Here is a 26874-nt window from a genome sequence, read left to right on the forward strand (position 1 = left end):
TGGGAAGATGCGACTGGTGGGGAGTTGGTGTCACGCTGCAAGGAGTAACCAGGCTAGTGGACGCCAGGGGGAGGCCATTGTGCTGTGAGCGTGCTACAGGTGGCAGGGCTCTGAGCCAAAGCTGCACAGCACAGAAGTAGCCATGGTTACAGGGCAGGTGCTGAGGTACACCCTGATTCCACCATTTGATGGAAACAACAAGCTGTACATATTTTTCTTCCCTCCCACAACTGTCTAAAGAACGTTTAGCTTTTGCAGATGACTTGTTAACCTTGTGGTGGCGTTTTTTGTAAAATCCATGAATGCCCTCCCTGCCTTTCAACTGCTGGCACTTTGTGTGCAATGGTGGTCCCTTTCTGATGGGATTTTAAGTACACACAGCTCATGAAGGGAACTAATAATGAGACCTATTTGGCGTTGGCCTACTTCCTAGTGACACATGGACCCATTCAAAGAACACACTTGGCCTGAGTCTCATTTACACTTAGCACTCTCTTTGCACTACTCTGGCAGTGAAAAGGGGCCTTTAAGGGGAATAGGTTATAGTTAAATGTTTTGTAACAGAGCAAGATATGTCTATCAAACTGAACTGCATCGTGGATTGTAACCTTCATTTTGAAGTGTAACCTCAATTTTGGATTAGAATATCTGTTTTGTATTAAGGGTTTGGCTCCTAGTTGATTGACTGGCTGAGAAGCCATCACAGAGCAATCTCAGCTTGGATTGTCTCTCAACCACTGGCCCATTGCCGTGGGATAATGGACTCTCTCCACAGAAGCCTGTCTGGAGGAAAGGGCTGGAATTTCTCAGCTGGAGCACATAGGCCAAAAGGGACAGAGATTGTATTTAAGTGGTAGTGGGGAGTGAATATGAGCAAGAGGACCAGATGACCACCAAACACAAGAAGAAGTCAGGAAGGACTGCTTAACCTATGGACACTGACCAAACCAGGACTTACTGAAGGGGTTAGCTCAGACTCAGGGGGTTGTGTTCATGGTTTTGTTACTCTTCACAGGTCTAGAACTCTCTAGGGGTTTCAGGAATAAAGTAAGATAGTCCGTTACTAATCTGTGTTCCTGCCATGTTGTCCCTGAAGAGTTTAACTAGAAAACAGAGCTCCCGTAGCCAGACAGACTCTGGTAAAAATATATCTAAGCAACTGGGAGTTTGGGAGGGCAGAAGCAGTGGCTTAAGGTGGCTGGACTGTGGGATCCCATGGCCCAAGAAGGGTGTTGGACACAGGGTCTGCACTGGGAATGTGCCTGAGAGACCCAGAGCTAGGAACAGTGATCAGCCACTTCCCAGACCCAGCAGGCTTAGCAGCATAGCGGACCCAGCAGCTGGGTTCACTTACAACACACTGGAGCCCTTCCAGGGGTGGACTGGGTCGGGAAGACCTTTGTACTGCTAGAATGGCAAAAGGTAAAAGGGACCTTAGTGTAAATGGGAACGAGGTCTAACATGTGTGGCAGTCTCTGAGACACACACACCCCCAGACTGAGTGGGAGCACGTGGACTGAAGTGAGAGGAAGAGGTCCAGTGGTTAGGGTATTGGCCTAGAAGTTGGGAGACCTGGGTTAAAGTTCCTGTTCCACCATAGATGTCCAGAGTGACCTTGGGGAAAGTCACTTAGCCTCTCTGTGCCTCAGTTCCCCATCTGGGGATAATAACACTGCCCTGCCTCGCATGGGTGTTCTGAGGATAGATATATTGAAGACTGGGAGGCACTCAGATATTATGGCAATGCGGGGGCATGTAAGTAGCTAAGATATCTGGGAGAGAGAACTCCCCTCTCACAACCAGAAATGGCCCTGTGAGCTGGGTGGAAGCTCTTTGGCTTGCCCAGAGATGGAAGCAGTGTATGTCTCCACTGCAATCAGAAGAGTGACTGCAGAATGTGTAGACATATACAGCCTAGCTTCAATCTGTATAGCCTAAAGAATGATAGCAGTGAAGCTGTGGCAGCATAGGCTAACTGCTTGAGTACTTACAGAGGATCCCAGATAGTACAGTGCGTGCTGCTATGGCTTTACTGCTATTATTATTGGAGCTAGCTAGAGCAAAGCTAGCTTGCTTATATCTACATGTGCTGCAGTCACACTTCTGATTGCAGTGGAGACATAACCTGCATTGTACCTCTTCTAGGGTACGCTTCGTTCTCCAAGGCGTACCTTTCACTATAATTTCCACAAACAATCTAAATAAAGTAAGGCCAAGATGAGGCTGCAAAACTTACTTGCTAAACTTGGAAATAATCTGACCAGAATAGACAGCAATGTTTAAATGATAGGCTGTTTAGGATAACTGACATCATTTACTGTGGTTCACACACCAGGGCAACTATATTTAGTTTACCTCTTAGAAACTTGACATTTTAACAAATTGCCAACCAAACCAACTTTTAAGAGGAGGTTTGTACAGCTATCCTTGGCATACAATGGGTTAATCATTCATAGACATTTTTATGGTCTTGTATTTCATTGCTATGAACATTGATGATACCCTGTATTACTGTGGAAGTTAATCTATAAAATGTAATTACATGATATACTATGAACAAAGGACACCATAAATTCTAATGCCATGCACTGTCACTCTGAAAATGACATAGCAAAAATAAGTGTGATTCCCTATTGCAGTAAAACAGGTCTCAAAACAACTTGATCTGAAGAAGGAAAGAATTTGTAAAAGATCAAACAAATCTTTCTTGGCTCCTCATTCTCCTACCTTTCCCCATGCTGCCTTTTATGCTTGGGATAGTCTTCCATTGCCCACGTACCAATCAACCACCCTCTCTTGGTTCAAATCCCTCTCATCAATCACCATTCTTCTCAGAGGCATTTCAACAATACAAAATAATGTGAGCTTCTTTTTTGGTGGGTTAAACAGTTGTGCTGTTTCTTCCCCACACAATAAGACCAACAACATTCTTCCAACTGAACGTGACTTGTTTTAGACTGAGGACAACAGCAATATGAAAGTACAAAAGTAAAGTTTCTAGGAGAGAGCACAGTTTGTTTGTCTTATCTGTAACAGTTCTGAGAACAAAATGGCTGCTGGTTCTGCACATAGGCTAAGGGGATCCGCAAAGGGAGTCAGGTGCCTAAGTCCAACATTTAAACACCACTGAGATCCTCAACTCTCCTGCTCAGCTGCTTCCTAACTCAGTGGGCACCTAAATTCCACAGTTGCAGATGCGCCAAACTGTCCTGATTCTGCTGATCAGCTCAGCATCCTATCTCACATCTAAGCCCCGCCATGGCATTCACAAACTAGGTGTGGAACTGGGTCTGGTAGGTGTACCCAGTCCCTGTGCTCTGCAAAAAAATACAACTGGAAGCAAATGTATATTTCCTAATATAGCCAATAGCCCGGTGGTTAGCGCACCACCCTGGGATGTGGGAGACCCAGGTGTGAATCCTCACTTTGCCTAATTTGGAGCAGGGACTTAAACCCAAGTTTCCCACTTTTCAGGAGAGTGCCCTCACCATTAGGCTATTGACTGTAATGGAGTGGGGAGGCAACCACTCTCATAACAGGCCTAGCTTAGGTGCTACTCAACAGTGGAATGTCTAAATGTCCTTTAAAAACAACGGGGAGTCCGGTGGCACCTTAAAGATGAACCGATTTATTTGGGCATAAGCTTTCGTGGGTAAAAAACCCCACTTCTTCAGATGCCTGGAGACATCCATGCATCTTTAAGGTGCCACCGGACTCCTTGTTGTTTTTGTGGATACGGACTAATACGGCGACCCCCTCTGATACTTGGTACCACGTAAGTCGTCTTAGTGGATCTAGCCCCAAGTTCTTAGCAGATTGTACAATGCTGTTGTCTTACCAACATTACAGTGTGCCTCGGCAATGTGGGAGGTAGTGGCATGCACAGCAGGACGCCGAGGGCTCTTCACCGGTGTTATTTGAGAAGGATCTTGGGAATTCATTGGAGAGATCATGTCACCAATGTGGCAGTGTTGTGTGCACAGGTCAGCAGGCTGTGGACTCAGTCATCAGACAGAGATAGCTATGAAGGTTTGGTCCTGTCATCAGGCTATCCCGTGGTGGAAGTGCTAGGTATGTCTTAGTTTGGATTCCACCTGGAGGGAAGATAGGCTGTGAAGGAGACAGAGTGACCTGCTGCAGGATAATTGAAAGGATGCTGTCCTTACGGAGACAAACATCTTGCTCTGTGCAGTCAGCAGTGGGGGGAAAATGGGTGGCCTCATGTGCCACTAGGCCCAGGAGATTTTAAGTCTTAGCAGAGACGTGGACTTCTTTATTTGCCTGTAAAGTGCTTCACACATCTACCATTATGGTGTATTATAATAATGTTACCTCTTTTGGGTCGAGCGGTTAGCCAAAAATTCTGAGTCTAGGAGATTGTTCCGGTTAGGAGTGGAAATTGGTGGTGGTGCAGTATTGCTTTGAAGCAATTTTGTTTGCACACAGAACTCTGTACATTCTTTGTGTGTCTGAATGTGGAAGAAACCAAGACCAAAGGAGTTTTTTTTAGCTTACAGCCAGGGCCGGCCTTTGACCAAGGCAAACAGGGCAGTTTGCCCAGTGTGATGAACTGAGGGGGGTGCATTTGATACCTCCCACATGACGTGACCTGCGGACCGAGAGCCAGCTGGGCTTAAAGAAGCAGTCAGCCAGCCAGCCTGGCCAGCGCCAGGGAGATAAAAACACACATAGCTGGAGAGGGAGGCCTCAATCCGCAGCTTGACTAGGCACTCAGGTAACTCCTCCAGGTAGGAGCAGCAGCAGCTGCCCAGGGCTCCCCACTCTCCTGGGACAGAGGGCCCCCTGCATTAGAAGCCATGGGGAGTGGGCAGAGCTGTGCTGAAAGGCTCCTGATCTGATGTCTGGGATGGGTGGCTGACTGAGGAGGAGAAGGGATGTGTGCGCCAGCAGCTTATCTCTATATGTCCCGGCTGGGGGCTTGGAGCAGCCTTCCTGCTATCTAGTTTGTGTGTTAGTGTAGCAGGCCCACCCCCATCTTCCCTTAAGAGCCCCACTTGTCCAGGAAAGGGCTTGCTCTTTCCCCTGGCACTGCCGGAAGGAGCGCACACTTAACTCTGCACAGGTGAGCACCACGCGAACCGGGGGCGCTGCTGCAGCCTGCTCCCATCCATCCCTTCCTTGCAGAGAGGGGACACATGGAGGGCCATGCAGGGTCACATCCTCCCTCCCCCCCCCCCAGTTTTCTGCCAAGGTTTTCCTGCTGAGCCCTCGCCCTCCCTCTCCTGCTTGCTGAAGCCCGGGACCGGGAGAGGTGAACCAACAGCACATGCACCAAATGGCTGGGAGCAGTAGGGAAGAGCTGCTGCTTCAGCGCGGCAGGGAGAGGTAGGGTTGGAACAGCTGCTTTCCCATAGGGCAACTGAGGGTAAGGGGGAGGGCTGCCTGGGGGCAGAGGGCATGACTTGAGCTGTTGGGGGAAAACCTTCAAATTGCACCTCCCACCCCCCACATCAGCAGGTGAGGGTCCTCCCTGCTCCCCTGGCTCAGTAGCTTCACTCCCTTGGTCCCAGGGGCTGCCTCCCCAAAGTCAGGCAGGTGGGTGCACAGGAGAGATGAGCGTGAGATCAGCTCCCCCACGTGTCTCCCCCACATCTGAACAGGAGTGGGAGTGGGGACCACAGTGGGTAAGGGAGTAGCATGCTGGCTCACTGCGCTGTGTCCTGTCCCAGGGATGTTCCCAACACAGTGATTCTGTAGTTTAGTTTTAATGGCAGATTAACCAAGGAGTTTCCTTATTCTTGATGCAATATAGAAATGTGCATAGCACTTTGCCCAACAGCTTAAGCAAGGCCCTGCCCCAGGGAATTTCAGTATACTGCTAAGTACAAGTACTGGAAACAGAAAGTTAAAAAAAAAAGAACCTGAGGGTGTGGATAAGCAATCAGGGATTGAATGAAAGGTAAGTGGGTTTCAAGGAGGTCATAGCAGGTAGGCTGACACCACGTACTTCATTTCTTTACTCCCATCTCTGACTTAATCCCATATTCTGCAACCTCATTCATCCCCTGGAAGTCCCTGGGGTTCCTGCTGTTAGTGTGAGGAAAATGTGTGGATTGGCTCTGCCACATCTCCTCTCCTTATCCCTCCCCCCACTTCAACCCTGCTGCTCTGGTGGCTTATAAATAGACTTGCTATAAGGCAATTTTTATTTTTTATAACTTTGATATGTAATATCAATTGTTTATTTTTAAGCTTTTTAGTATTTTTATAATTTTTACTTTTCAGTTGTGGGAAATTATGGGGGAGGCCAGATAATTTTTTAATGACAATAGAAGTTGAGAGTCAAAGAGTTCAAGCTTTAAAGCTGTTAAAACACAAACAGAGAGACAAGGGGGGTGAGGTAATAACTTTCTTTTGACCAACTTTGGTTGGTGAAAGAGAGAAGCCCTTTTGAGCTCCACAGACCAGGAGAAGAGCTCTGTGGGGTTCGCAAGCTTGTCTCTTTCACCAACCAAAGTTGGTCCAATTAAAGATATTACCTCACCCACCTTGTGGCTCTCATATCCTGATATCAACATGGTTACAACAATACTGCAAAAACCACTAAGTGTCAATATCGCACGTCAAAGACATACAAAATGAATATCCTAGAACCAGAAATGATTAGTTGATTTAATAATTCATTCACTAGTCCATTTGTAACAAGCCCAATTCAGAAGTATATTTCACTGAATTTTGACTCTAACAAGTTCTCAAGCCGCATTTTTCTTGCTTTCCCTATCTGCAAATATTAATTATTACTGATGGAAATATGGTTGTGGATTTGAGTGTGTATGGTGAAATCAATAGCTAATTTCTAAGTTATCTGCAAAAAAAAACCAAAACCCTAGAGTTTTTGGGTGCCTCAGTATCCCCTGGAATCACGGTAAAAGTTTGCCTCCTCCCTCCCCCACCAAAATCTGAAGAGGCATCCCTGGCGAGCTAGGAGTGGCCAGAGGGCTGAGCCACATGCTAAGCACCGGGCACCACAAGCCACTACAGCAGCGCAGAAGTAAGGGTGGCAATACACCATATACCATGCCACCCTTACTTCTGCACTGCCGGGGGTGGTGGCGTTGCCTTCAGAGCTGGGCCCCCCTCCAGCACCCACCAGTATCATGTTGCCTTGCCAGTGCTTAATTTGTGCCAGGGCTGAGCTCTGGCATCTCTTTCAATACAATTAAACACTAGGGGAGGCAGCAGGGCCCAAAGGTGGTGGGGTGGGAGAAACCCAGGGGGCCTGGGGTGATGGGGGGGGGGAAAGGAGGGGGCATCAAAATACAAGTTCGACCAGGGTGCCATTTTCCTTAAGGTTGGGCCTGCTTGCAGCCCACAAGTCTCTATAGACAACACCAAACCTGTCTCTTTCTCTCTCTAGGTCTTTACAGGATCACACTGTACTTACAGGTTCCTGCTTGGGTTGCTTGCCTCTCCCTTCTTCTCTGTTCTTCTGTGCGTTCTCTCTCACGCTGTTCACAACAGTTAGTGAAACCCCCTCAGTCCAAACTCCTGGGAAGGTTCACAACTCCCTTTTGGCTTAGGGGTGAGTGTTTGGCAGGGGCGACAGGGGCTCCTTATTAATTCATCCTGACAGATATGTTATGAAGGATGTGTTCACACCCGATCTCCAAGAGATTTGTGATTTATGCAGTACCTTTAAGCATAACAATATTCATGCATTGGGTGAGTGATAGAACTACAAAGATTTATATATGGTTTTAACTGTGTGCCATGAATGTGCTTTTAACATGTAGGAGTAAGCGGTATTGTTATTTGGTATGGTATTTGTTATTTAACAAATGTTAGTTCCAACCATAGTACCCACATATTGGATTCAATGACTAAAACATACCCAAGCAGTACATATTATGATCCCTTGCTTTTGGTGGTACATGCAGCATTCTTATGGTTTTATATTGTCACCAGGAACCTTTCAGGGTAACACAGATAAGAGTATAGTTTATTTCTTGTACCTGCAGACTGAGAGAGTGAGCTACTTGATTCAGTGACACAGGTGGGGTATCAACCACTGCACTTGCCTGGGAGGGGGTGAACTGAGGATGAGCGCTGCGTCGAGAGACTGGGCAACTCTCCCTGGGCTTTTAGTAGAGGAGGAGTAGCAGTACTCCTCCCGCCTTGCTCCCCCTTACTTTAACTCCCAGATGCAATCATGTATAACATACAGCACACGTCTTTATTTTTTTGAAGTACAGCACTGAAATATTATCGTTATCACTTTAATTCAAAGGCTGGGTTTACAAAAGTGAGGAAGCCAATAAAGTTTATGGCTGCTAAGTTAGCAGTTTGCTGAAGTATAAAAGCAGGAGGAAGGAAAGACATTTTCATTGCTGACAACCCCTCCACCTCGCCATAAAGCCTAAGTGACATCTCTCCTAGAATATTCATTTCTCAAATAGCTAACCATGAAGCTTCTATCAGAGCTGTTCTTTCTTTGGCTGCTATCTTTGAAAGGTAAGGTCTTTGGACATTGAAAAGTCTTGTTAGAAAATGTGTGGAAGCTGATATTTTTCTAATGGTTGAAGTGCAAAGATCAAGTGAAAAGCAGACGCTTTCAAAGCAGAAAGATGAATGGTACAATCTGCATGTATGACTCTGGATGGCACACATGGCATGGTTATTGTTGATCATCTTAGGTAAATGTGATGGTGATGATAGTGTATGGTGTGTTTGTATCTTTCTGGAGACTGACCTCCCAGGTCTCATTCAGTTGGTGTACTGAAGTTTCCTGGAGGGAAGAACAGCACCAAAAGGTCAGACTATACATAATCCTTGTACCTTTGTGAATGTAGGCCTTAACGTCTCTGTGTTTTGGTTCCTCATCTGCAAAATGGGCAGAAGAATAATTCCTTTGTCATATCTACTTAAACTGTAAGCTGCTCAGGGCAGAGACTGTATCTCACTGTGTGTGCACACAACACCTAGAGTGTCCTGATCTTGGTTAGGGCCCCTAGGCAAAAAGAAGGGTGTGCATCACACTTGTTAGAAAAAAAGTTATCTCCCAACATTCTAGAAAGTATGGCAAAAATGTGTGTACGGAACCAAAAATAGGTAAAACACATGAAAACTGCACAAAGATTGGTCAGTCATATAAAACAATTCATGCTTTTACATGTAATGCCCTTATATTTGTCTAAGAACATGGATGGATAGCTAGACAAACACAAGTATTTAGAGGAAATTCTTGAGTTTCCTCTCTCTGTTGGACTCTAAAATGCTATTGTGCCAAACACAAGAAGACTCTAAAAACAGGCACCAACATCCAGGGGCTTGGAAGTTCAGACACCTGACTTCTATTCCCTAATCTCTTGGGCAAATCAGTTCACTGCTGTGTACTTCTGTTTCCCCGTTTGTAAAATGGAACCCTCCTGGGTAAAGCAGCTTAAGATATATGCATGAAAAGCATTATATGAGAGCTAAGTATTATCATGAGATTGACTCTACACTAGTGCTTCATAAGGAGAGGTGGTTCTGAACGCCCTTGAGTGGTTGGGAAGTGTAGATGTGGATCTAGATTCAAACTTTGCATCTAACCCCTATCTCATTAGAGCAAACCAAACCCAGGTATCCCATTCAATCCCTTGCCACATGAATTCTGAGAAATTCTGAATATAAACTGTTCTTTATTAAGAAAAGAGATTAATTTAAATGGAAATGAATGTAGATGCAGTCAGGAGAGGGAGGACCTCAGTACTCTCTGGCTCCACAGAAACTCCATCCATTGAAGCTCTCCAGTGGCAGATGAAGTTTCAAGTATTACATCACCAGAGCAAACTTTCATTGGCTAACCATAACCTCATGGGATGACACTGTTGCTTGCTGACTGTGAAAGGAGTAGCCTTATGTAAATTACTCCTTTCTTGGGAGTTATACCATGTACCTGTTTGAAATATTAATCTAACTATTCTAAATGTGTGTGGAATAAACAACCAAAGGCATCTCATAATGTCATATAAATTAAAGGCTGACTCAGACATTGAAATGTATTCTGGGTCGCAAATCTCATTTATGTTCTTATGAGAGAATTATTTATTTATACAGTGCCCTAGGTGCTCATTGCACTTTACAAATCAAATAAAAAAAGTCCCTGGCCTGAGGAACTTATAATTAAATTCAAGCATAACACAGCAGGGATCTCAATAAGTAATGTGTGGTGGCTATGGGGAGGACAAAGGGTACAGAAGCTAATGAGATCTGTTATATACACAGATCATAAAGTTAAGAGATGAGATTCACAGCTGGTGTAAACGGCTTTCCAGCATTTATTTTAATAGTTATGCAGATTGCATCCACAGAAGCTATGGCCCAATATGTTTAAAAACAGAGGACATACATTTGGTGCAGAGTGACAGGCACTGGAGTGGAGATCAGCTTTGGAAACTGTGTGAGAGAGAAGAGGTGAAACTCTCTCCCTTTCAGAAATAGACACATTTAATTGTATCTCTATCTATTGAGGAGTTTATGCATGTTAGCAAAGAGTGAGTGAAATTCATTGCTAATGGATTGTTGGATTTTTCTCCACCCCCATCCCCTTCCCAAGGCACTGCAGCTCATCCCATGATGGAAAGTAACTACCTCAAGAAACAAAAGAAACTGGAGGTAAGTCCCTGGCATGAAGAAAGCTTTAGTTTTTTCCATTCTCAATACCATACCTGCCACCACCTGATGTCCTGCTACATTGTTGTGATGTAACCCCTCAATGAGAGAGAGAGAGAGAACAGAACCCTGTGGTCTGGATTATTAGTAACTGTGCACAGGGCTGGCCTTACCATGAGGTGAACTGAGGCGGTTGCCTCAGGTGCCAGACTGTGGCGGGGGCACCACTAGGACCCAGAGTTTCAAAGTTTGGGCCCAAGCGAGTGGGCATGGGAGCATAATTTGAGCTCCCCCCCTCAGGTGCCAAAATGTTGTGGGCCGAACCTGACTGTGCAGAATTAAATGCAACATAAATAAATACTCTTAATGTTACGTTAATGCTAGATCAGGCCCTGCAAAGTCAAGAAGTTCCAAGATAGCTTGGGCAGGGCTAGCAGCACCACCAATTTATTAAGGTTGCCCTACACTTCCCATTGTAAGACCCTGTTTGTAATTGCTTACAGCTGCCAATCTTGATTCGTTTGGACTGAGATTTTAAATGCGGCATATTTGCCCTAGGCTAAATTTGTCTGCAAGATTTCAGCCAAAATAGTTCAGCCATTTCAGGGAACAAGGTTTAATGTTGTTTTATCGTCTTAAAAAATGGAGACCTTTCCTTTGAAATGCTGCAGCACCCCCATGCTTTTGGAGCAGGGCCTTGAAATTTGGCAGGTGGGGTGGCCTTTGTATCAGGGATGTGCCCTTTTGCCATCCCCTTGCAAATCCACCCAAATTTACCCAAGACATTAAGTCTTTTTAAAAAAAATGCAGTTTGCACATGCTCTTACTAGATCTTAACAACTAAAATCTGAGATGATTCCATCCTCACTGAGCACAGTCTAACCTCTCTCAGCTCCTATGTCTGACTGAACTGTGCATGTGACCACCCTCCTACACAGAGAGTGATTGAGCATGCTTCTGCCCAGGGCTTTGGGGGCTCAAAAGGACTTTCCTTGTGGGGTGCAGCCTGGTAGGAGAACTAGGAGCAGGGAGCCTGTCTCTCCTGTGCTCTCAGTGACCCGCCCTTTGCTGGTACTCAGGCAGCATGGCGGAGGAAGCCATCTAACTCAAATGCAGAGGGGACAAAAGCTGGACCTGGAGAGAGGGAAAGGAGTAAGTGGGACAAGGAGTGTGATGGGACAGGGACTAGAAGTTGGAAGGAGAGAGAGAGACTGGGACTGGTTGCAATATTGCTAACCCCAAAGTTTCCAAAATCACAAGTCAGACCCCAAAAATCAAGAGATTTTTTTTTTTAAGTTTGTATTGTGTTTTTGGTCTGCCACAACCATAAGATCATCGGAAGCAGAAAGTCTGGCTCCCTGTGCTATGCCAGTGTTCTCCTGTGTGCCTGCCAGCAGAGCTCTCTCGGGAGCTGCATTACCATGGGCTGAGCTCTCCAAGGCTGCAGACTAGTGGCTGTAGAGAGGGCTCAGCAGGAGGTAATGCTAACTGAAGTATCATTAACAGTATTGCCCACCTCAAGAGATCAAAACTCATGCGTCAGACTCCATAAAATCCATGAGATTATTATTTTTAAAAGATTATATTGTGTTTTGTTCTGCCTTTTGATTTTTGAACTCCCCCTGCCCACCCACAGGGCGTGTGTGAGACAATTAATGTTGCCCACTCTTCCAAATGTATTGGGTAAGGTGATGTTGGCCCTCGGAGCTCTCACCCTCACATTTGCCTGTCCTCTGCCAAGCAATTAATTCTGCCCCAATCCAAATCAGTTCTGCCACCCAGCCTCACCTCTGCTACTTCTGCAGGTACAGGGCTTTTCTACCTCTTGCCAGGCCTGGGTGAGGCAGTTTCAGGGGATCTTCACCCCCTCTCAACTCTTTCTTAGGCTTGGTGTTGCAGGCAATGGGGAAGAGCAAAGGAGCCATCCCTGATGCTCACAGGGGAAGGAGAGAACAGAACTGCAGGGCTCCCTCCTCTCCCTCCCTTTCTGTGAGACTGATGTTGGTTCTTGAAGGGAGGGGAAAGTGCTGTCTGCTTCCTGAAGCAGCTTTTACTGGCTGCTCTTCCCCCTCTGACTAGCTGTTTTCCCCCTTGCCCCACCTCCTGGGATTTCCCCCAGACAGGGATGAAATTTGCAAGAGGTCTGGAGCTTCTCCTGTCATTGGGCGACTGGCTCAATCACACCAATGTGCAACATTGTGGTTGGGCAGAGAGACTGGGATTAGAAACCAGAGCTGGGGAGACGGGGCCTGGAAGCTGGGGAAGGAAACAGGAGGACTGGGAGCCAGTTAGCTTTGGGGACGGAACACTGAGATCAGACGAGGAGCTGGGGGAAAAACTGCACTGGCTGGATGAGGAGACTGGGACTAGGAAGCAGTGTGGGGAGGGAATAGAGGCAGTACAGAGAAGAGCCTCATCTGACAGGGAGCAGGGAGGAGAATTGGGACAAGAAGCCAGGAAGAATTTGGGGGTGGGGAAACTAAGTCTGGATGAGGAGTTTGGGGAGTGAGGTTAGGAGTGGGAGCCGTGTAGGGTGAGACAGATTGCGCAGGCAACCTTAAATCTGCTATTTCCTAACTTTTGAATACTGGACTTTGCTATATTAATAATATTCTTATAACTTAGTTTTTTGTGCATAAGAGATTTATGCTGTGTGAAACAGCTTTCGATGGATCCTTGATTTATAGCTTGGTATTATGTTTCTGAAAGTCTGTAGAATATCTATAGATGAAACTCGCCTTTGTCCAGAGAGTGGGACAAAGTCTGTGCACCACCTAAGTCCTCAGACATGGCTTAGGTGTTGCACAGGTCTTGTGCTGGCCCTTTACACAGTGGTAAGCACACCTTATAGGAATAACCTATAATCCTGCTCTAGACCCACCAGCTCACTAACCATGCCAGGGGGCTGGGGAAATCCCTGCAAAAATGAACTGGGGTCACATCTGTGCAGACTTTATGGTCGTCAACAAAAAATGAATCTGAGGACCTACCACTCCCAATGTACAGCTTACTCCAAAGGATGAAACTAATATGGTTCTTGAAATTTCTCTAAAAAGCTATAGAATTTAATAGAGAGGGATCTCATTTCTATAGATTTATTTTGGAACCATCCTACAGAATTCTGTAGCAGGGTGTAATTTTCCCCTTAAAATCCCTTGTTGTCAGAGGGTATGTCTACACTGCAATTAAAAACCCATGGCTAGCCCAGGCCAGCTGACTGGGGCTTGTGGGACTCAGGCTAAGGTGCAGTTTAATTGTGGTGTCGCTGTTTAGGCTTGGGCTGTAGCCCAGGCTCTAGGAATCTACAAGGTGGGAGGGTCCCAGAGCTCGGGCTGCAGCCTGAATGTCTACACCACAATTAAACAACCCCTTAGTCTGAGCCCCAGTCAGCTGGCATGGCCCAGACGCAAGTGTCTAATTGCAGTGTAGACATTCCCAGAGAGACGTTGGACTGAATGGGCCATGAATTCTGTACTAGTTTCATCCCTGTGCCTCTAAGGGTGGTGAATATTGGTGGGACAGTATGAGGGGAATCTGATCCTGCCACTAGCCATGATTAAGGCTGCAAGTCTGTCACGGAAGGCATGGAAATAATGGATTCCGTGACTTTCTGGGACCTCCAGGACTTCTGCAGCGGCTGGTGCTGACCCCAGGGCCACCTGAGTAGCTGGGGCGGCCCTGGAGCCAGCTGCACTGGCCACTGCTCCGGTGGCCCCAGGCACTGGGAGCAGCAGCGGGGCCCCGGGCCACCCCCCCACCCATAGGAGCGGTGACGGCAGGGCCCCAAGCCGCCCCCCACCCCTCAGCACGCAAGATTTATTTAGGGGTATTTTTAGTAGAAGTCATGTGCAGGTCACTGGCTGTGACTTTTTTTGGTTATTGCCCGTGACCTGTCTGTGACTTCTACTAAAAATACCTCTGACTAAATCATAGTCTAAGTCACATGCTGTAACCATTTGGTGAATAGAGATCTTTATGCCTCTTGATCCAACATTTTACCTTAGCCTAAATTCCCTTGTTAAAAAGAAAAGAACCCATCTGTTTGCTGTTACAGCCTCTGAGAAGATTCCAGTTTCCATGTGAGCTAGAGAAGCTGTCTCATTCTCCTGCATCTTCAGGTCTGTGTTTAAAAATCATCCTCTTGGAGGCTTTTCCTCCTCTAAGCTTGTAGAGAGACATTGACTCCACACTACAAGGTTAGGTCGACGTAAGCTGCTTTGCGTCAACGTAGCTGTGGGAGTGTCTTCATGTAAATTTGGCTCCCCCCAATATAAGTGCCTCTCTATGCTGATTTAGTAACACCACCTCCCTGAGCGCTGTACAGTCACAGTCAATGTAATAAAGTCGATGCAGTGTCAGTACAGACATTGAGTTGCTTAAGATGACTGTTACTGGCTTCCAGGAGCCATACCACAATGCCCCATGCTGACAATACAATTGGTAGAAGCGCTCCTGGTGAGGACGCACACCGCCGACACAAGCAGCCAAGTGTGTGCACACAAATGATTTAATAACTGTGGTGGCTGTATGCTGACAGAGGTTAGGTTGACATAATTTTGTAGTGTAGACATGGTTATGGACTGAGTTTGAGTCTGGGGGCTAGGAATTCCTGAGTTCTAATCCAGACGTAATAATAGGGCAAGTGACTTTACAAGTCTGCCTCAGTTTCTCCATCCCTGTATTGGGGATAATGATACCTATGTCAACAGCTCACAGGACTGTTGTGTGATCTTTTGTTATTTGCAAAGTGTTTTGAGGATGAAGGCTGAAATTTCCGAAGGAAGCTAAGAGAGTCAGGCACCCAAATCTCATTGAAATTCAATGAGTATCGGACTTTGGCTGCTTTAAAACTCCCAGCTGAAAAGCCCAATATAAATGCCAATAATGATTATAATTTACTCTGCTGTGTTTTCACATCGAAGAATGTAATTATTTTTTCAAAGCCACTGATCTTTCTAACATGAAGACCTTGATTTATCTCTGCAGTTCATACTCTGAGGCCATCTGACATTAAAGCAATTGCTGCCATAGGAATTTTGCAAACTGTAAGTATAACAGCAAGGTGTGTTGACTATAATACTTCACCGTTAAGAGCTCAGTCCCGTTTCTGTTGAAATCAGTAACAAAACTCCTGCTGAGTTGAATGGTGCAGAATGTGGGCCCTAAAGGTCTGTACTTGCTGGTGGTGTGATCAAGACTCAAAACTTTTCACATGTTTTTAAAGGTTTCGAGTAAATGGAGACAAGAGGTAGCTGATATTAACCACTTACCATAGGATAGCTCTGATTCTATCAGTACCCAACTGACTTCATGCAGGAGGAAATGCAATCAGGGTCTATAAACACTTGCACAGTGAGAAGATATTTGATAAGAGGACTCTTTGCAAATATAGGCATAACAAAATCCAATAGCTGGAAGATGAAGCTAGAAAAATTCAAACTGGAAATGAAGTGCAATTTTTATCAGTAAATAACTATTGGAATAGGTTACCAAGAGATGTGGTGGATTTTCCATCATGTGAATTCTTTAAATTGAGATCGGATGCCTATCTAAAAGGGATGCTCTAGTTCAACCACAGAACTGTGGGCTTTTCCTGGGTGAAATTCTCTGGCCTGTTCTATGCAGGCATTTAGACTAGTTGATCATAATTTTCCCTTCTGGCCTTAAGAATCTGAGTATAAATCTATGGAAGAGAGTTGGACCTAAACAGGAATATTTGATCAGAACTCCCTTGAGTGCTAGGGAAGCTTGGATACATATCTGGATCAGAATTTTGTAGCCCAGGCCCATAACTACAAAATAACAAAGTTGTTTGTCACAACTACCATATATTTCCTACTCTGTATTCCTAAATACTTTAGAATCAACAGCGAAGGATCTTGTGGAGGTGATGAGTTTTTTTTGTTTTGCTTCAAAACAAGATTGAAATTCCAGTTGCTGAAATATGAGGGAGTCCATTTGGGTAACTATCCTTCCTGTTGAATCTGAGATGCAGAATACAATATTGCTGCAGCACTAGGAACTGGAAATCCCTTAATTTCTTTGTTGTGCCCTAATCAGCCTGAAATTTATATTGAATGTGTGTTGTGGGATAACTGGAGATGCACAGAGAGGGGAAAACGGGGATAGGAGAAACCAGAAAGATTTGGGGGAATCTCAAACTTGTAGAAGTTTCACAAACAATTTAACATTTTAGGGTCTAATCCTGTGAGGTGATGTGCATCCTCAACTCCCTTTGCGGCTGGCTGTGCTTAGCATCTTGTAGGAAATACTTAGAACCTCACAGAGTTGAGATACGTATTTGTAAAACATCTCAGTATTACCCATCTATCTGCCATAACTTCCTATAAGGTTTTGGGTTGCAGAACTTATGAATTTCTAACAGTCAGAATTACTGTATTCCTCCTGATTTCTCCCCTTTTGAGAAGAAATTATGACACTTGGTCTGCCCTAACTCTTGAGTTTCCTTTACTAGAACTAAGAATCCTTCTGTCTTCCCTTGTATCTCTGCACATGGTCTTCCATATTAAAAAGACTCTTCTTATGTTAATACCTTGAATGGCATGGGCGAGAGACGCTATAGAAAGAAATGTATGAATGGTTTGCATTTAAGGCATACAGCCTTTGGGAAAGGAGACATCTCTAGGTCTGTGTCGGTTCAACCAAAAGCCCACTGAAATCAGTGGGCATCTATCTATTTTAGGATTGTACACAGCCTCCCATAACTGTAGAAGCTGGGTACCTTCCATATAAAATCAATACTAATAGCTAAGTTCCTAGTGGACTTCACAGAGTCTTGATGACTTAAATGGACTTTGGATCATGTCCCCTGTTGGAAAGAGATTGGGCGAACAGAAACTTCAGTATAGTTTAAAAAGCAGTTCATTCAGCTATACAAAAGTGTGGTATTTCATCTTTTAAAACTCTTTTGATACATAGAATGCACCGTTAGAATGTACCAAAGAAATAGTCTCCAAACTGTAAGCGAACTGCAATAAGGAAACCTTAATTATGTGTTGTATTTTAAAATGCAATGGAGAAAAATGCTATTTACCACAGTGAATATCTGAAATACAAAACTGGACTATGACAGAGGTAGTCTACTATTTGCTTTATTAATAGCACTTTTCTTGTTCCATGCTTATTTACAGACCCCAGATTCTAGGATGGATCATGAAGATTTACTCGAAAGGTAACAGTGAACTTTCATTGGTTAGCATTGGCTACTGCTATGATGTCAATTTACACAGCTGCACATGACAGGGATGAAGACCAGATTCTAGGGAGTACCCAATTTTCATCCCATCCACAAAATTGTTCTTGTGCCTGGGTGTGCAAGAGGAGGGTAGCGGACTTCTTTGAAAAATTAGAATCTGAGCCATTATGTCCCTACTCATTCTTAGTCAATATAGTTTTTGCTTAAAGAGCACCTTTTACCCCAGGATGTCAGATGTTTTATAAATGTTGAGTAAGCCTCATAAAAACTATGATGAAGCCTGTATAGTTAGTGGTATCGCCTCCTGCTTACAGATGGGGAAACAGGGAAGGGACTTGCCCAAAGGCATGCGGGGAGTCATTAGCAGAGTGAAGAATAGAATCCATGAGTCCTGATGGCTAGTCCCCTGCACTAACCTTGAGACCACATTCCACGGATGCTGGAATGATCCACCGTGCTCCTTGGCCATGTTTTATACAGTTTTCCCACTCGTCAGGGTTGTTGTTACATTTGAAGTAAAATAAGAGTCTGACCCTCATTTGGTGCAAATATATTTAGCTTCATTGCAGTCACTAGAGCTATGCCAGTTTACACCAGCTAAAATTCTAGACTAAAATTTAAAAATGATACTTCTAACCGTGCATGTACAAACATACATGCTCACTCACTGGTATGTGCCATTGCAGGGCCAAATGCATCAACTGGGCACTGAAATTGTTTATTTGCATGCATAAATGCAGCTACTTGCACGCACACTATTTATGTAAATGTTTAGCAGAGGGGTTTAGGTTAGATGGGAATAAGGTTGATAAGTTACAAACAAATACTGTTGGTAAAGAGTTGACAATTACTACTTCCTTTACCTTTATGTTAAGCCCTGAAATCAGTGTTCTGTTGTGACTCAGCAACAGCGGGTGGCATTACTAAAATCTAGGGAAAGTGGGGGAGACAGATCCCATTCCGATGGGGGAGCAGGTGTAGTGATTTCATCAGCTGTTAGAAGAAACACAGAGCTCTTGAGAAGAAATCAGCACTGTGCTGTAACATGATTTTGATTTTTGAGAAATGTGACAAAAATCAACTCAGATTTTTCTTCTATTTATAGCCCAGAAAGGACCCTTCTTCAGGCGAGCATGGGAACACTATCAGGTGTGTCTTGCTGTGTTGTTCTCAACACTGAACTCTAAGCAAATCCATTGCCAGGTATCATTAAATGTGTGGTTGGTCCTGCAGCTTTGCTAGGCTCTTTAGAGAGGGTGCAGCATCGGTGCGTAGTGCAGCCATAAGTGGGGTGTCAGAGTGAGCTAAGGGAGGGCCACTCTGGAGGCAGAATGCAAATCCCCTGGAGTGCAAGGGAATTTCACAGAATAGCTCTCAAGTGACCTCTCCAGCTGACATTTTGGATAGCACTGATTTGCTGTGGAGAGCATTGTAGCCACCTCTCCTCGGGTGCAGAGAGGATCACCACAACACTGGGATTAGGGAAGGTACTCTTTCCATCTCCCCAAAATCTTCACCCTAACAAGTTAATGTCTTCTTCATTTTCCATGGGCACAAATGGGGCTCTTTTTAATCTTGGAAATCCCTTCAGTGCTGGGGGAAGTTGGTTGTTCGTACTCCCTGTAAATATCCTCTCTTCCATATAATGCCCCATGGCGGCCTAAATCCAGCTCTGTGCACAGCTCCTGTTGCTACAATTGGGAGATACCCAATACCCAGGCGGCACCAGGGCTAGAACAGATAATTCCAACTTCATGCCACTGTTTCAAAACTCATAACACAGAGGAACAACATCACTGATAAGAGCGGAGGGTCCCTGATGCCCACCAAGAAGCCTGAGATCCTAGCAGTTTGTGGCTGATTTGATTCTGTCACGGGTGAAGAGGCAGAGTGGTAGTTCCCAGGATCTGGGAATGTACTGACTGTGTGTGTGTTGTTCAGCTCTTGTTAGCAGGTTTAACCCCTCTGTACTGCATCAGCCACTTCCTCCCCTAACTAGCGGAACAGTGTCCGGAACCAAAGCTATGTAAGTTCTTTTTTTAGCTGAATAATGAATTTAGTGTTGGTGAAAGGTACAGGGCTGAAAGCCCCATGAGAATGAAGTCCTTTAACTGTACTCAGAACATGTAGAGCAGGGACAGGACAAGCTTTCCTAACACCAAACCCCGCCAATGTGACTCAACTTTCTCGTGTCCGGAACAGGAGTGACAAGTGACTCTGTGGCCCAGGGCTGGATTAACTCTCCTGTGGGCTCAGGGCTATTAGATTTTGTGGGGCTCCTGTATACAAGTCTTTTTCCTAATTTAAAACAAAATGATCACAATTATGGCATGGAGGCTATTAACGCTATACTAAACTTGCCTTTTAATTAACATAAAGCCGTTCTGTGGTTACATTTCAGTCTTAAAACATGTAGAATATAGTTACATTAGTTCAAAATAGCCTACTTCTTACCTTAGAACAGCTGTTATATTAGTTTCTTTCTGGGAGGGAGTTTGGGTGCAGGAGGGGGCTCCAGACTGGGGCAGAGTGTTGGGGTGCAGGAGAGGGTGAGGGGTGCGGGCTCTGGGAGGGAGTTTGGTGCAGGAGGGGATTTTGACATGGGGTAGGGGGTTTGGATGCAGGAGGGAGTGCAAGGCCACAGGCGGCTCCCCACTGGCGGGGCAGCAGAGCTCAGCCTGCTTGCCTGCCTGCCATAGCCCCACGCCGCTCCCGGAAGTGGCCAGCTGCTGGCACGTCTCTGCATACCCCTGGGGGAGAGGGGGACAGCGTGTCTCCATGTGCTGCCCGTGTCCACAGGTGCCACCCCTGCAGCTCCTGCGGGGATGGAGCTGGGGGCAGGGGCAGCGTGTGCAGCCGCTCTCGCCCCACAGGGGCTACAGAGACGTGCCAGCAGCCGGTCACTTCCGGGAGCGGAGTCGGGCCATGGTGTGCAGGTAGCCTGCCTGAGCCCTGCTGCGTTCCTGGATTTTTAGCGGCCCAAGTGGCAGAGGCTCCAGGATCAACCAGTCGATCGTGATTGACAAGTTGGTGACCACTGAATTGTATATAATTATGGATTTATTTTTTCGGGGCTCGCCTTAGCTCAAGGCCCTGGGCTGCAGCCCGTAAAGCCCCTGCGTTAATCCGGCCCTGCTGTGGCCCATTTAACACACCAGATCTTTTGATTTCAGATGAGCCCTTCCTTTTTGCATCAGCTAAACAATTTAGTGGGTTGAATGGGGGTAAACAGATGCCTAGCAACCTGACTGTGTCTTCGGATTTGTACCTAAGTCCCATGCTGTTCTTTTCAATGATTAAATCTGCCAAAGTGTTCTTTAAAAATGACTTGACAATTTCTGCTTTCCTTTTGTGCAACAGAAGCATACTGGATCAAGCTAAAAAAATGGTGAAATGCATGAAAGAGAACCAGGTATGTTTAAAACACTCAGCATAACAATGAACACCAGCACTTGGGGGGGGGGGTGGAAAGGGGAGGAAAGAAATGAGAAAAAATAATCAAATTTCAAAACATTTTGAACTTCAAAATGTTGATGAAATTTTGAAGTTCAAGATATTTTTGACCAGTTCTATTGAACACAAAACAAAGGGTCTGTTAGATATGGAAAATGCTGCCTTAAAAAAACAAAACAAAAAAACAGTTACTGAATTCCGGTGTTTCTATTAAAAACAAAATTAGTCTTGCCATCCCAAAGAACCTACTGTTTGCTTCTGAAGACGTTTCTCCCTATTTGTCGTGGTGTTCAAAATATTTGGTTAAAGTTAATCCTAGTTTGCCTCCTGCTAATCAAGGATGCTTGATCCCTATGATGGCATGTGGCCTGCTTAGGAATCCTGCTGGAATATAATAGAACTCAGTAAGTCTCTCCCATTTCCTCATTTCACCTTAGGGTGGAATTATCACAAACGCCCACTGAGTCTGCTCTCACTAACATCAATGGTTGACTTCAATGAGTGCAGAGTTCAGCCAATGCTGGGTGCTCTGAAAATCCTATCCTGAAACTTCATGCACTAATTTCCTTGTATCCTGCCCCATTGTTTGGGTCTAAACAGTTGGAGACCTGTGACTTGGTAAAAGGGTCTTGGCCTAACTGGCAAATGTGGTTGTTCAACTGACTCTGTGGCTCACTTACTGTTTTCTGTGCTGGGAGCCCATGGCACTACATGGTCCTTGACGTTATGGGAGCATGGCCCACAGGTGTTTGGGATTAGACTTAGCATAAAATTTGGTGAATTCAAATCTCCTGTCCAACTGCTCTTCGGTATGTCTTGTGCAGTACAAGGCTAATGTGGGTCAACAGGCCCCGTACACCCATGTTCTCATGTCTCATGGCATCTGCATCACTCACAAGTGTTCAGCTGACTTGAACTCAGCTGATTCTGGTGGTTTCGAGTTTCTGCTAGAGGCTTCACCTAAACCCACAGGAAAGAGGGCTAATGGTTGGTGGGTGGGGAATGCAAGTGATGAGCAGGGCTCTTATCTTCTCCCTAGTGCCATTGGTACACAATGCACCAACTGCTTTCTCTTGTGCTCTTTCCTTTCAGATGATAGATTTCCAAAATGACTGGAAGCTAATCACAGTTTTTTTTAGTGCTGAAAACCTGTGTTCTTCCTGTGCCTCTACCCACCAGGTAAGCTGCCCGGAGTGTGGTCTAAATCTGAGCAAGGAATCCCAGCTCTGACTATGGGACCTTGGGATTATTATGAGCACTGACCTAAAACCTCAGCCATACTAGAACCTGGAACCTGAATCTAAGAGTTACTCATCCAGTCAGGAAACAAACATACCATAAGACTCAAAACAACTTGAATTAAGAATATCATACCAGCTGCAGAGCAAGACTTACCTGCAGATGCTACCGGTGAATAATTTCAATAATGAATGAGAAGAGCATGATCTCTTTACACAGATATTAGAGTGATGTGAACTATGTAAGTACCAAATACATTCTGTGAGCAGAAGAGGCATAAATTAATTCAGTACGTTATTCATTATGAATTTCTTGTCCACCTCAACCCAGTACTCACGGAAGGAAAAATGCTACTCACTAAATCTCCAACAGCACCTCCGACAGCATGGCTGTTTTCCTTAGGGATCTCCCATCTCGTCCAACTCAACCTAGGCTGTGAGAGCTGACAAAATTGAAGACCTAGATGGAATGGCTGAAGGTGGTTGGTATATCCAATCGTTTGCTTTGAGCAGCCAGTGTCCCAAGTCAGATTCTGATGTGAAAGCTAAATAAAATGAGATGTCTTGTGTGACTTAGGGTATGCCTACACTGCAGCGGGGAGAGGGTCTCCCAACCCAGGTAGACAGAAGTGCACTAGCTCTGCTTGAGCTAGCATGCTAAAAATAACCATGTGATCTTTGTGGCACAGGCTAACCACGTGAGTATGTACCCCTGTTGGCCTTGTGGGATAAGGGTTAAGGTTTGGTCTCAGGTGGACAGCAGAAAAGGAACAAAAAAACCAAGCAAACAAAAAAGTCTCTTTAAAAGTGTAAATATTTTTCTTTGCCCCTCATTTTTCATCAGGCTACAATGTTACCTTCTTGCTTCTCTTTTTGATGTCTTTATTCTATGTGGGTTCTGGTACCACTCTCATGTCCATAGTATCTGAGCACCATCTAGTAGCACATGTGACAGTTCACTGCATCTTCATCATCCTTCCGAGGAGTTTCACCATTTTGGGGCACTCTGTCCACTGCAGTTTTACATTTGAGCATTTATATTTTGAACTCACCACTAAGCACCTTCCCACTTGCCCAGCAAATTCAGCTGAAAGGGGTCAAATTCAAACTGGAGAGATGAGTGAGTGGCAGAGTCTCCTTCTTCTGGTGTCACTTGTCTCCTTGCTGAACCACCCCGGCTATTGAGTACTTTTGTTTCTGGCTCATAAAGATCCTTTGAAAAAGCAATTTCTCGGTGCCTTTGGTGTGCATCAGGTTGTATTAAATTGTCTGTTTTTTGTTTTTAAAAAAAAATCCCATGAAATGATAAAGCCTGAACCATCTTCTCTCCCCCAGGGCTTTAATCAATCCTCTGAAAATTACTCTATTCAAGGAGTGGAGAGGAGATAACAATCTATAAATTCTTGAGAGGCAGTAACACAAAAAGAAAGAAGGAATCATTGAAGAGGGTTAAGGGGGCATAATAAGGAGTGAGCTGAAAAGGGGAAATTTAACTAAGAGGTCAGTTAGACTTAATGGAACATGTACTAAGGAAAGTCACACAAGCGCTTTTGCCAGAGGTGGCCAAGAGTGAATTGGATGAGGCATTTACAAGGTTAAAATAGAGGCATGCTACACAAGGAGTGGATGATCTGTGACCTGAGTGTGTCTTCCCGCAAGGAAGGTAATATCTGTATGAAGATCATTTTCTGTTAGTAATGGCTTTATTGAGGTAATCTGCTCCAAGGATGGCATAATAGGTCTCTTCCATTTCAGAGTCTTTAGATGAAAAAACTCTCTCTTTGAGTCTGTGATTTTATGTTTAAATTGTCTAATCATACCCAGTTAAATCATATTATTGGATCCTAGATTCCTCTTGCCTTAGGTGCTGGATAAAGCTGAATTTACAATGTGACTATTACCAGTAGTATCTCTGGTACATTAACTACATGAATGGAGCCCATCACTTCTGAGAAACATGTGACTTTTTTGCTTTTCCTGATGGTCTTGATGATGGCTTGAATGGTCTTTTCCAGCTCTGTGCCATGAGCACATGAATATTTCCACACACCCTATTCTAAATTATTTCTCTCTTAACAGGATAATCGCTCACTGGACAGCATGGAAAGACTTACCGGAGTCTTGGACTCCTTGTATCAAGAAGTAAGATCTCTTCACCAGGTTTAAGCCTGTACTGTACCTGATTCATTTGCCAGGTTCCCCCAGATTCCCTTACTGAGCTACATGTACAGCTGCGAAGCTACTGGGTTGGATTTTCAAGAGTGGCTAAGTCACTGAAGAGCACATATCTCCTTGAATTTAATGGGATTTGTGCTTCTAAGTCAGTCACTTTTGAAAATCCCACCTATTGTCAACAAATGTTTTATTCACATACACTTTATAGATGGAAAGACATGTAAAAATGGTGATATATACAAAGAGATAACTAGATGTTTGGGTATCCAGCTAAGGCCTATGCACCACTTAAGCCCTGTTTTGACATCTTAATTGGTGCATTAACCTTGTGACCCCTCTGCACAGGAGTAAATTTCACTCCTGTTGAGCCAGGCAGTCCACGAAAATATCACCATGTTTATTCATTGATGTATATAATACAGGGTTATTGGGGACTAGTCAAACAATCAGACTAGCTAACACACAAGATGTCAATCCTCTAGTAATGACTGGTGCCGACCAAAGATGGGCGTCACCCATTTAAAAAGATCATGTTGAGTTTTTTTCCCTTTTCCATTTTCATCTGAAGACCACAGTGCAAGTCATTTCCTGCTTGTCCATCCACTGCTCCAGGCAAATCATTATTTCAGTGAAATATGCTGAACCTAGACCATACTGCTTTATTAATACAACTAGCATTTATGAGTACATCTCAATGGTAAATAGAACCTTTCTGTGTTTACTGTGAATCCTAGCTAAGGTATTTGTATAGCACCCATCAAGAATTTTGTTTTTTCTCTAAGGTCTAATACATATGCAAAAACTATTACTCTGAATGTATTGGGCCAAACCCTGAAGCCTTTTCATCATTTTTCACTCAAATCTCACTCCACAGCTCAGCTGTCACCAGTTTCAGTGAGAGTTTTGCCTAAGTCCCATTGGCTCATTATCATCAGAATCTCTTCCCTTCCCTTCTTATGTTTCTGTTCATGTCACTCACGCTCATAACAATGAGATATCTTTATGCACGTCCTTTAGGAAAGCTACGTCTTGATTTGGGAGAAAGGAGGTATGAGAGATTAGTACTCCAGTGTAACAAGGAACATTTCACCTCTAGGCCTTGCATACTTCACTATCTAAATGGTAATTCACCTGGTCAATTGCAATGTAGGTCAGTAATAAATGACAGCTGTCATCACCTGGTGGTCTTTCAGTGATGTATGTAAAATGAGTTGATTGGCTGCAGTTCACAACCACATCACAACCCATCTTCTCAAATTAATGTTACCCTGGCTGGCAGTCACAGGAGGAGGGCCATGGACTGAATCAGCCATGACTGAGATCACTGATTCTTTGAGAGGGTCCCTCCTGGTCAAGGGTAATGCACATTGATGAGTTTGAAGGAAGCTGTACCAGTTCTGTGAATAAGTAGAAATCTTCACAGGCAATAAGAGAGTACTATTTTAAAAATGAATAAAAAGCTCTAATTGCAAATACTGCAAGTTAATTTTCTACCTTTGTTGCTGTAGGTCCCCAAAGCCTTTGTAAACCTGGTAGATTCCACTGAGCTCAGAATCTTCTCTCTTTCACACAGTGATCAGAATAAAATCAGGTAAAGAGATGTTCTTTGAACTACGTAAGGGCCATGATCTCCGTTTAGTGTTCCTGATTGCATATTGCATTTCCACACACCCCAGAGACATGGCAACAATGCCTACATATTGACTGCGCTGGATGTACTAAGGTCTTGTGAGCAGTGCATTTTAAGTTTTTTCAGATGCCTTTAGAACCTAGCAAAATGAAATTCAGCACATTAACACTCGGAATGTTTTCCCTGCAGAAAATTTCTGATTAATGGCAAATAAATTCTAGATCCCAGAAGCCATGAATCTCTGAAAGACTCTAGGATTCTAGAGGCCACAATGTTCAAAAAGGAATATTCTTTGGATTAAAATATTTTATAAACAGCCATAACTACTTATATAGTCATCTTGAAGCACTTCACAAGCTTGCATAGGTGACATTCCACCCATCAGTGAAATGCTCCATGCCAAAGGAGCGCTGGCAATTACATAACAGCTTAGCAATGCTACACTGAAGTTTGGGTCAAGAGCAAAGCTATTTAAGTCAAGAAGAGAAAGATCCCTTCTCCAGTAGAGATTGCAAGTGGAAATTAAGAAGGCAAAATCTAATGACCAA

The 26874-nt window shown here is 44.5% G+C and overlaps 1 protein-coding gene across 1 annotated transcript in view; it reads left to right on the forward strand.

Annotated features, from left to right (window-relative positions):
- Positions 1-4641: 4641 nt before the first annotated feature.
- PLB1 (phospholipase B1) overlaps positions 4642-26874 on the forward strand; it is a 117474-nt gene continuing 95241 nt past the window's right edge. The window contains exons 1-11 of the mRNA XM_048843427.2: positions 4642-4735; positions 10559-10617; positions 14669-14732; positions 15601-15659; positions 17766-17806; positions 18936-18979; positions 19772-19856; positions 21191-21242; positions 22376-22462; positions 24601-24663; positions 26205-26287. Of these exons, the coding sequence (XP_048699384.2) occupies positions 10576-10617; positions 14669-14732; positions 15601-15659; positions 17766-17806; positions 18936-18979; positions 19772-19856; positions 21191-21242; positions 22376-22462; positions 24601-24663; positions 26205-26287 (620 nt within the window). The 5' untranslated portion in view covers positions 4642-4735; positions 10559-10575. The remainder of the gene's footprint in view (positions 4736-10558; positions 10618-14668; positions 14733-15600; positions 15660-17765; positions 17807-18935; positions 18980-19771; positions 19857-21190; positions 21243-22375; positions 22463-24600; positions 24664-26204; positions 26288-26874) is intronic.

This window comes from Caretta caretta, chromosome 3 (assembly GCF_965140235.1).
Source record: "Caretta caretta isolate rCarCar2 chromosome 3, rCarCar1.hap1, whole genome shotgun sequence".
In the NCBI taxonomy this organism is placed as follows: Eukaryota; Metazoa; Chordata; order Testudines; family Cheloniidae; genus Caretta; species Caretta caretta.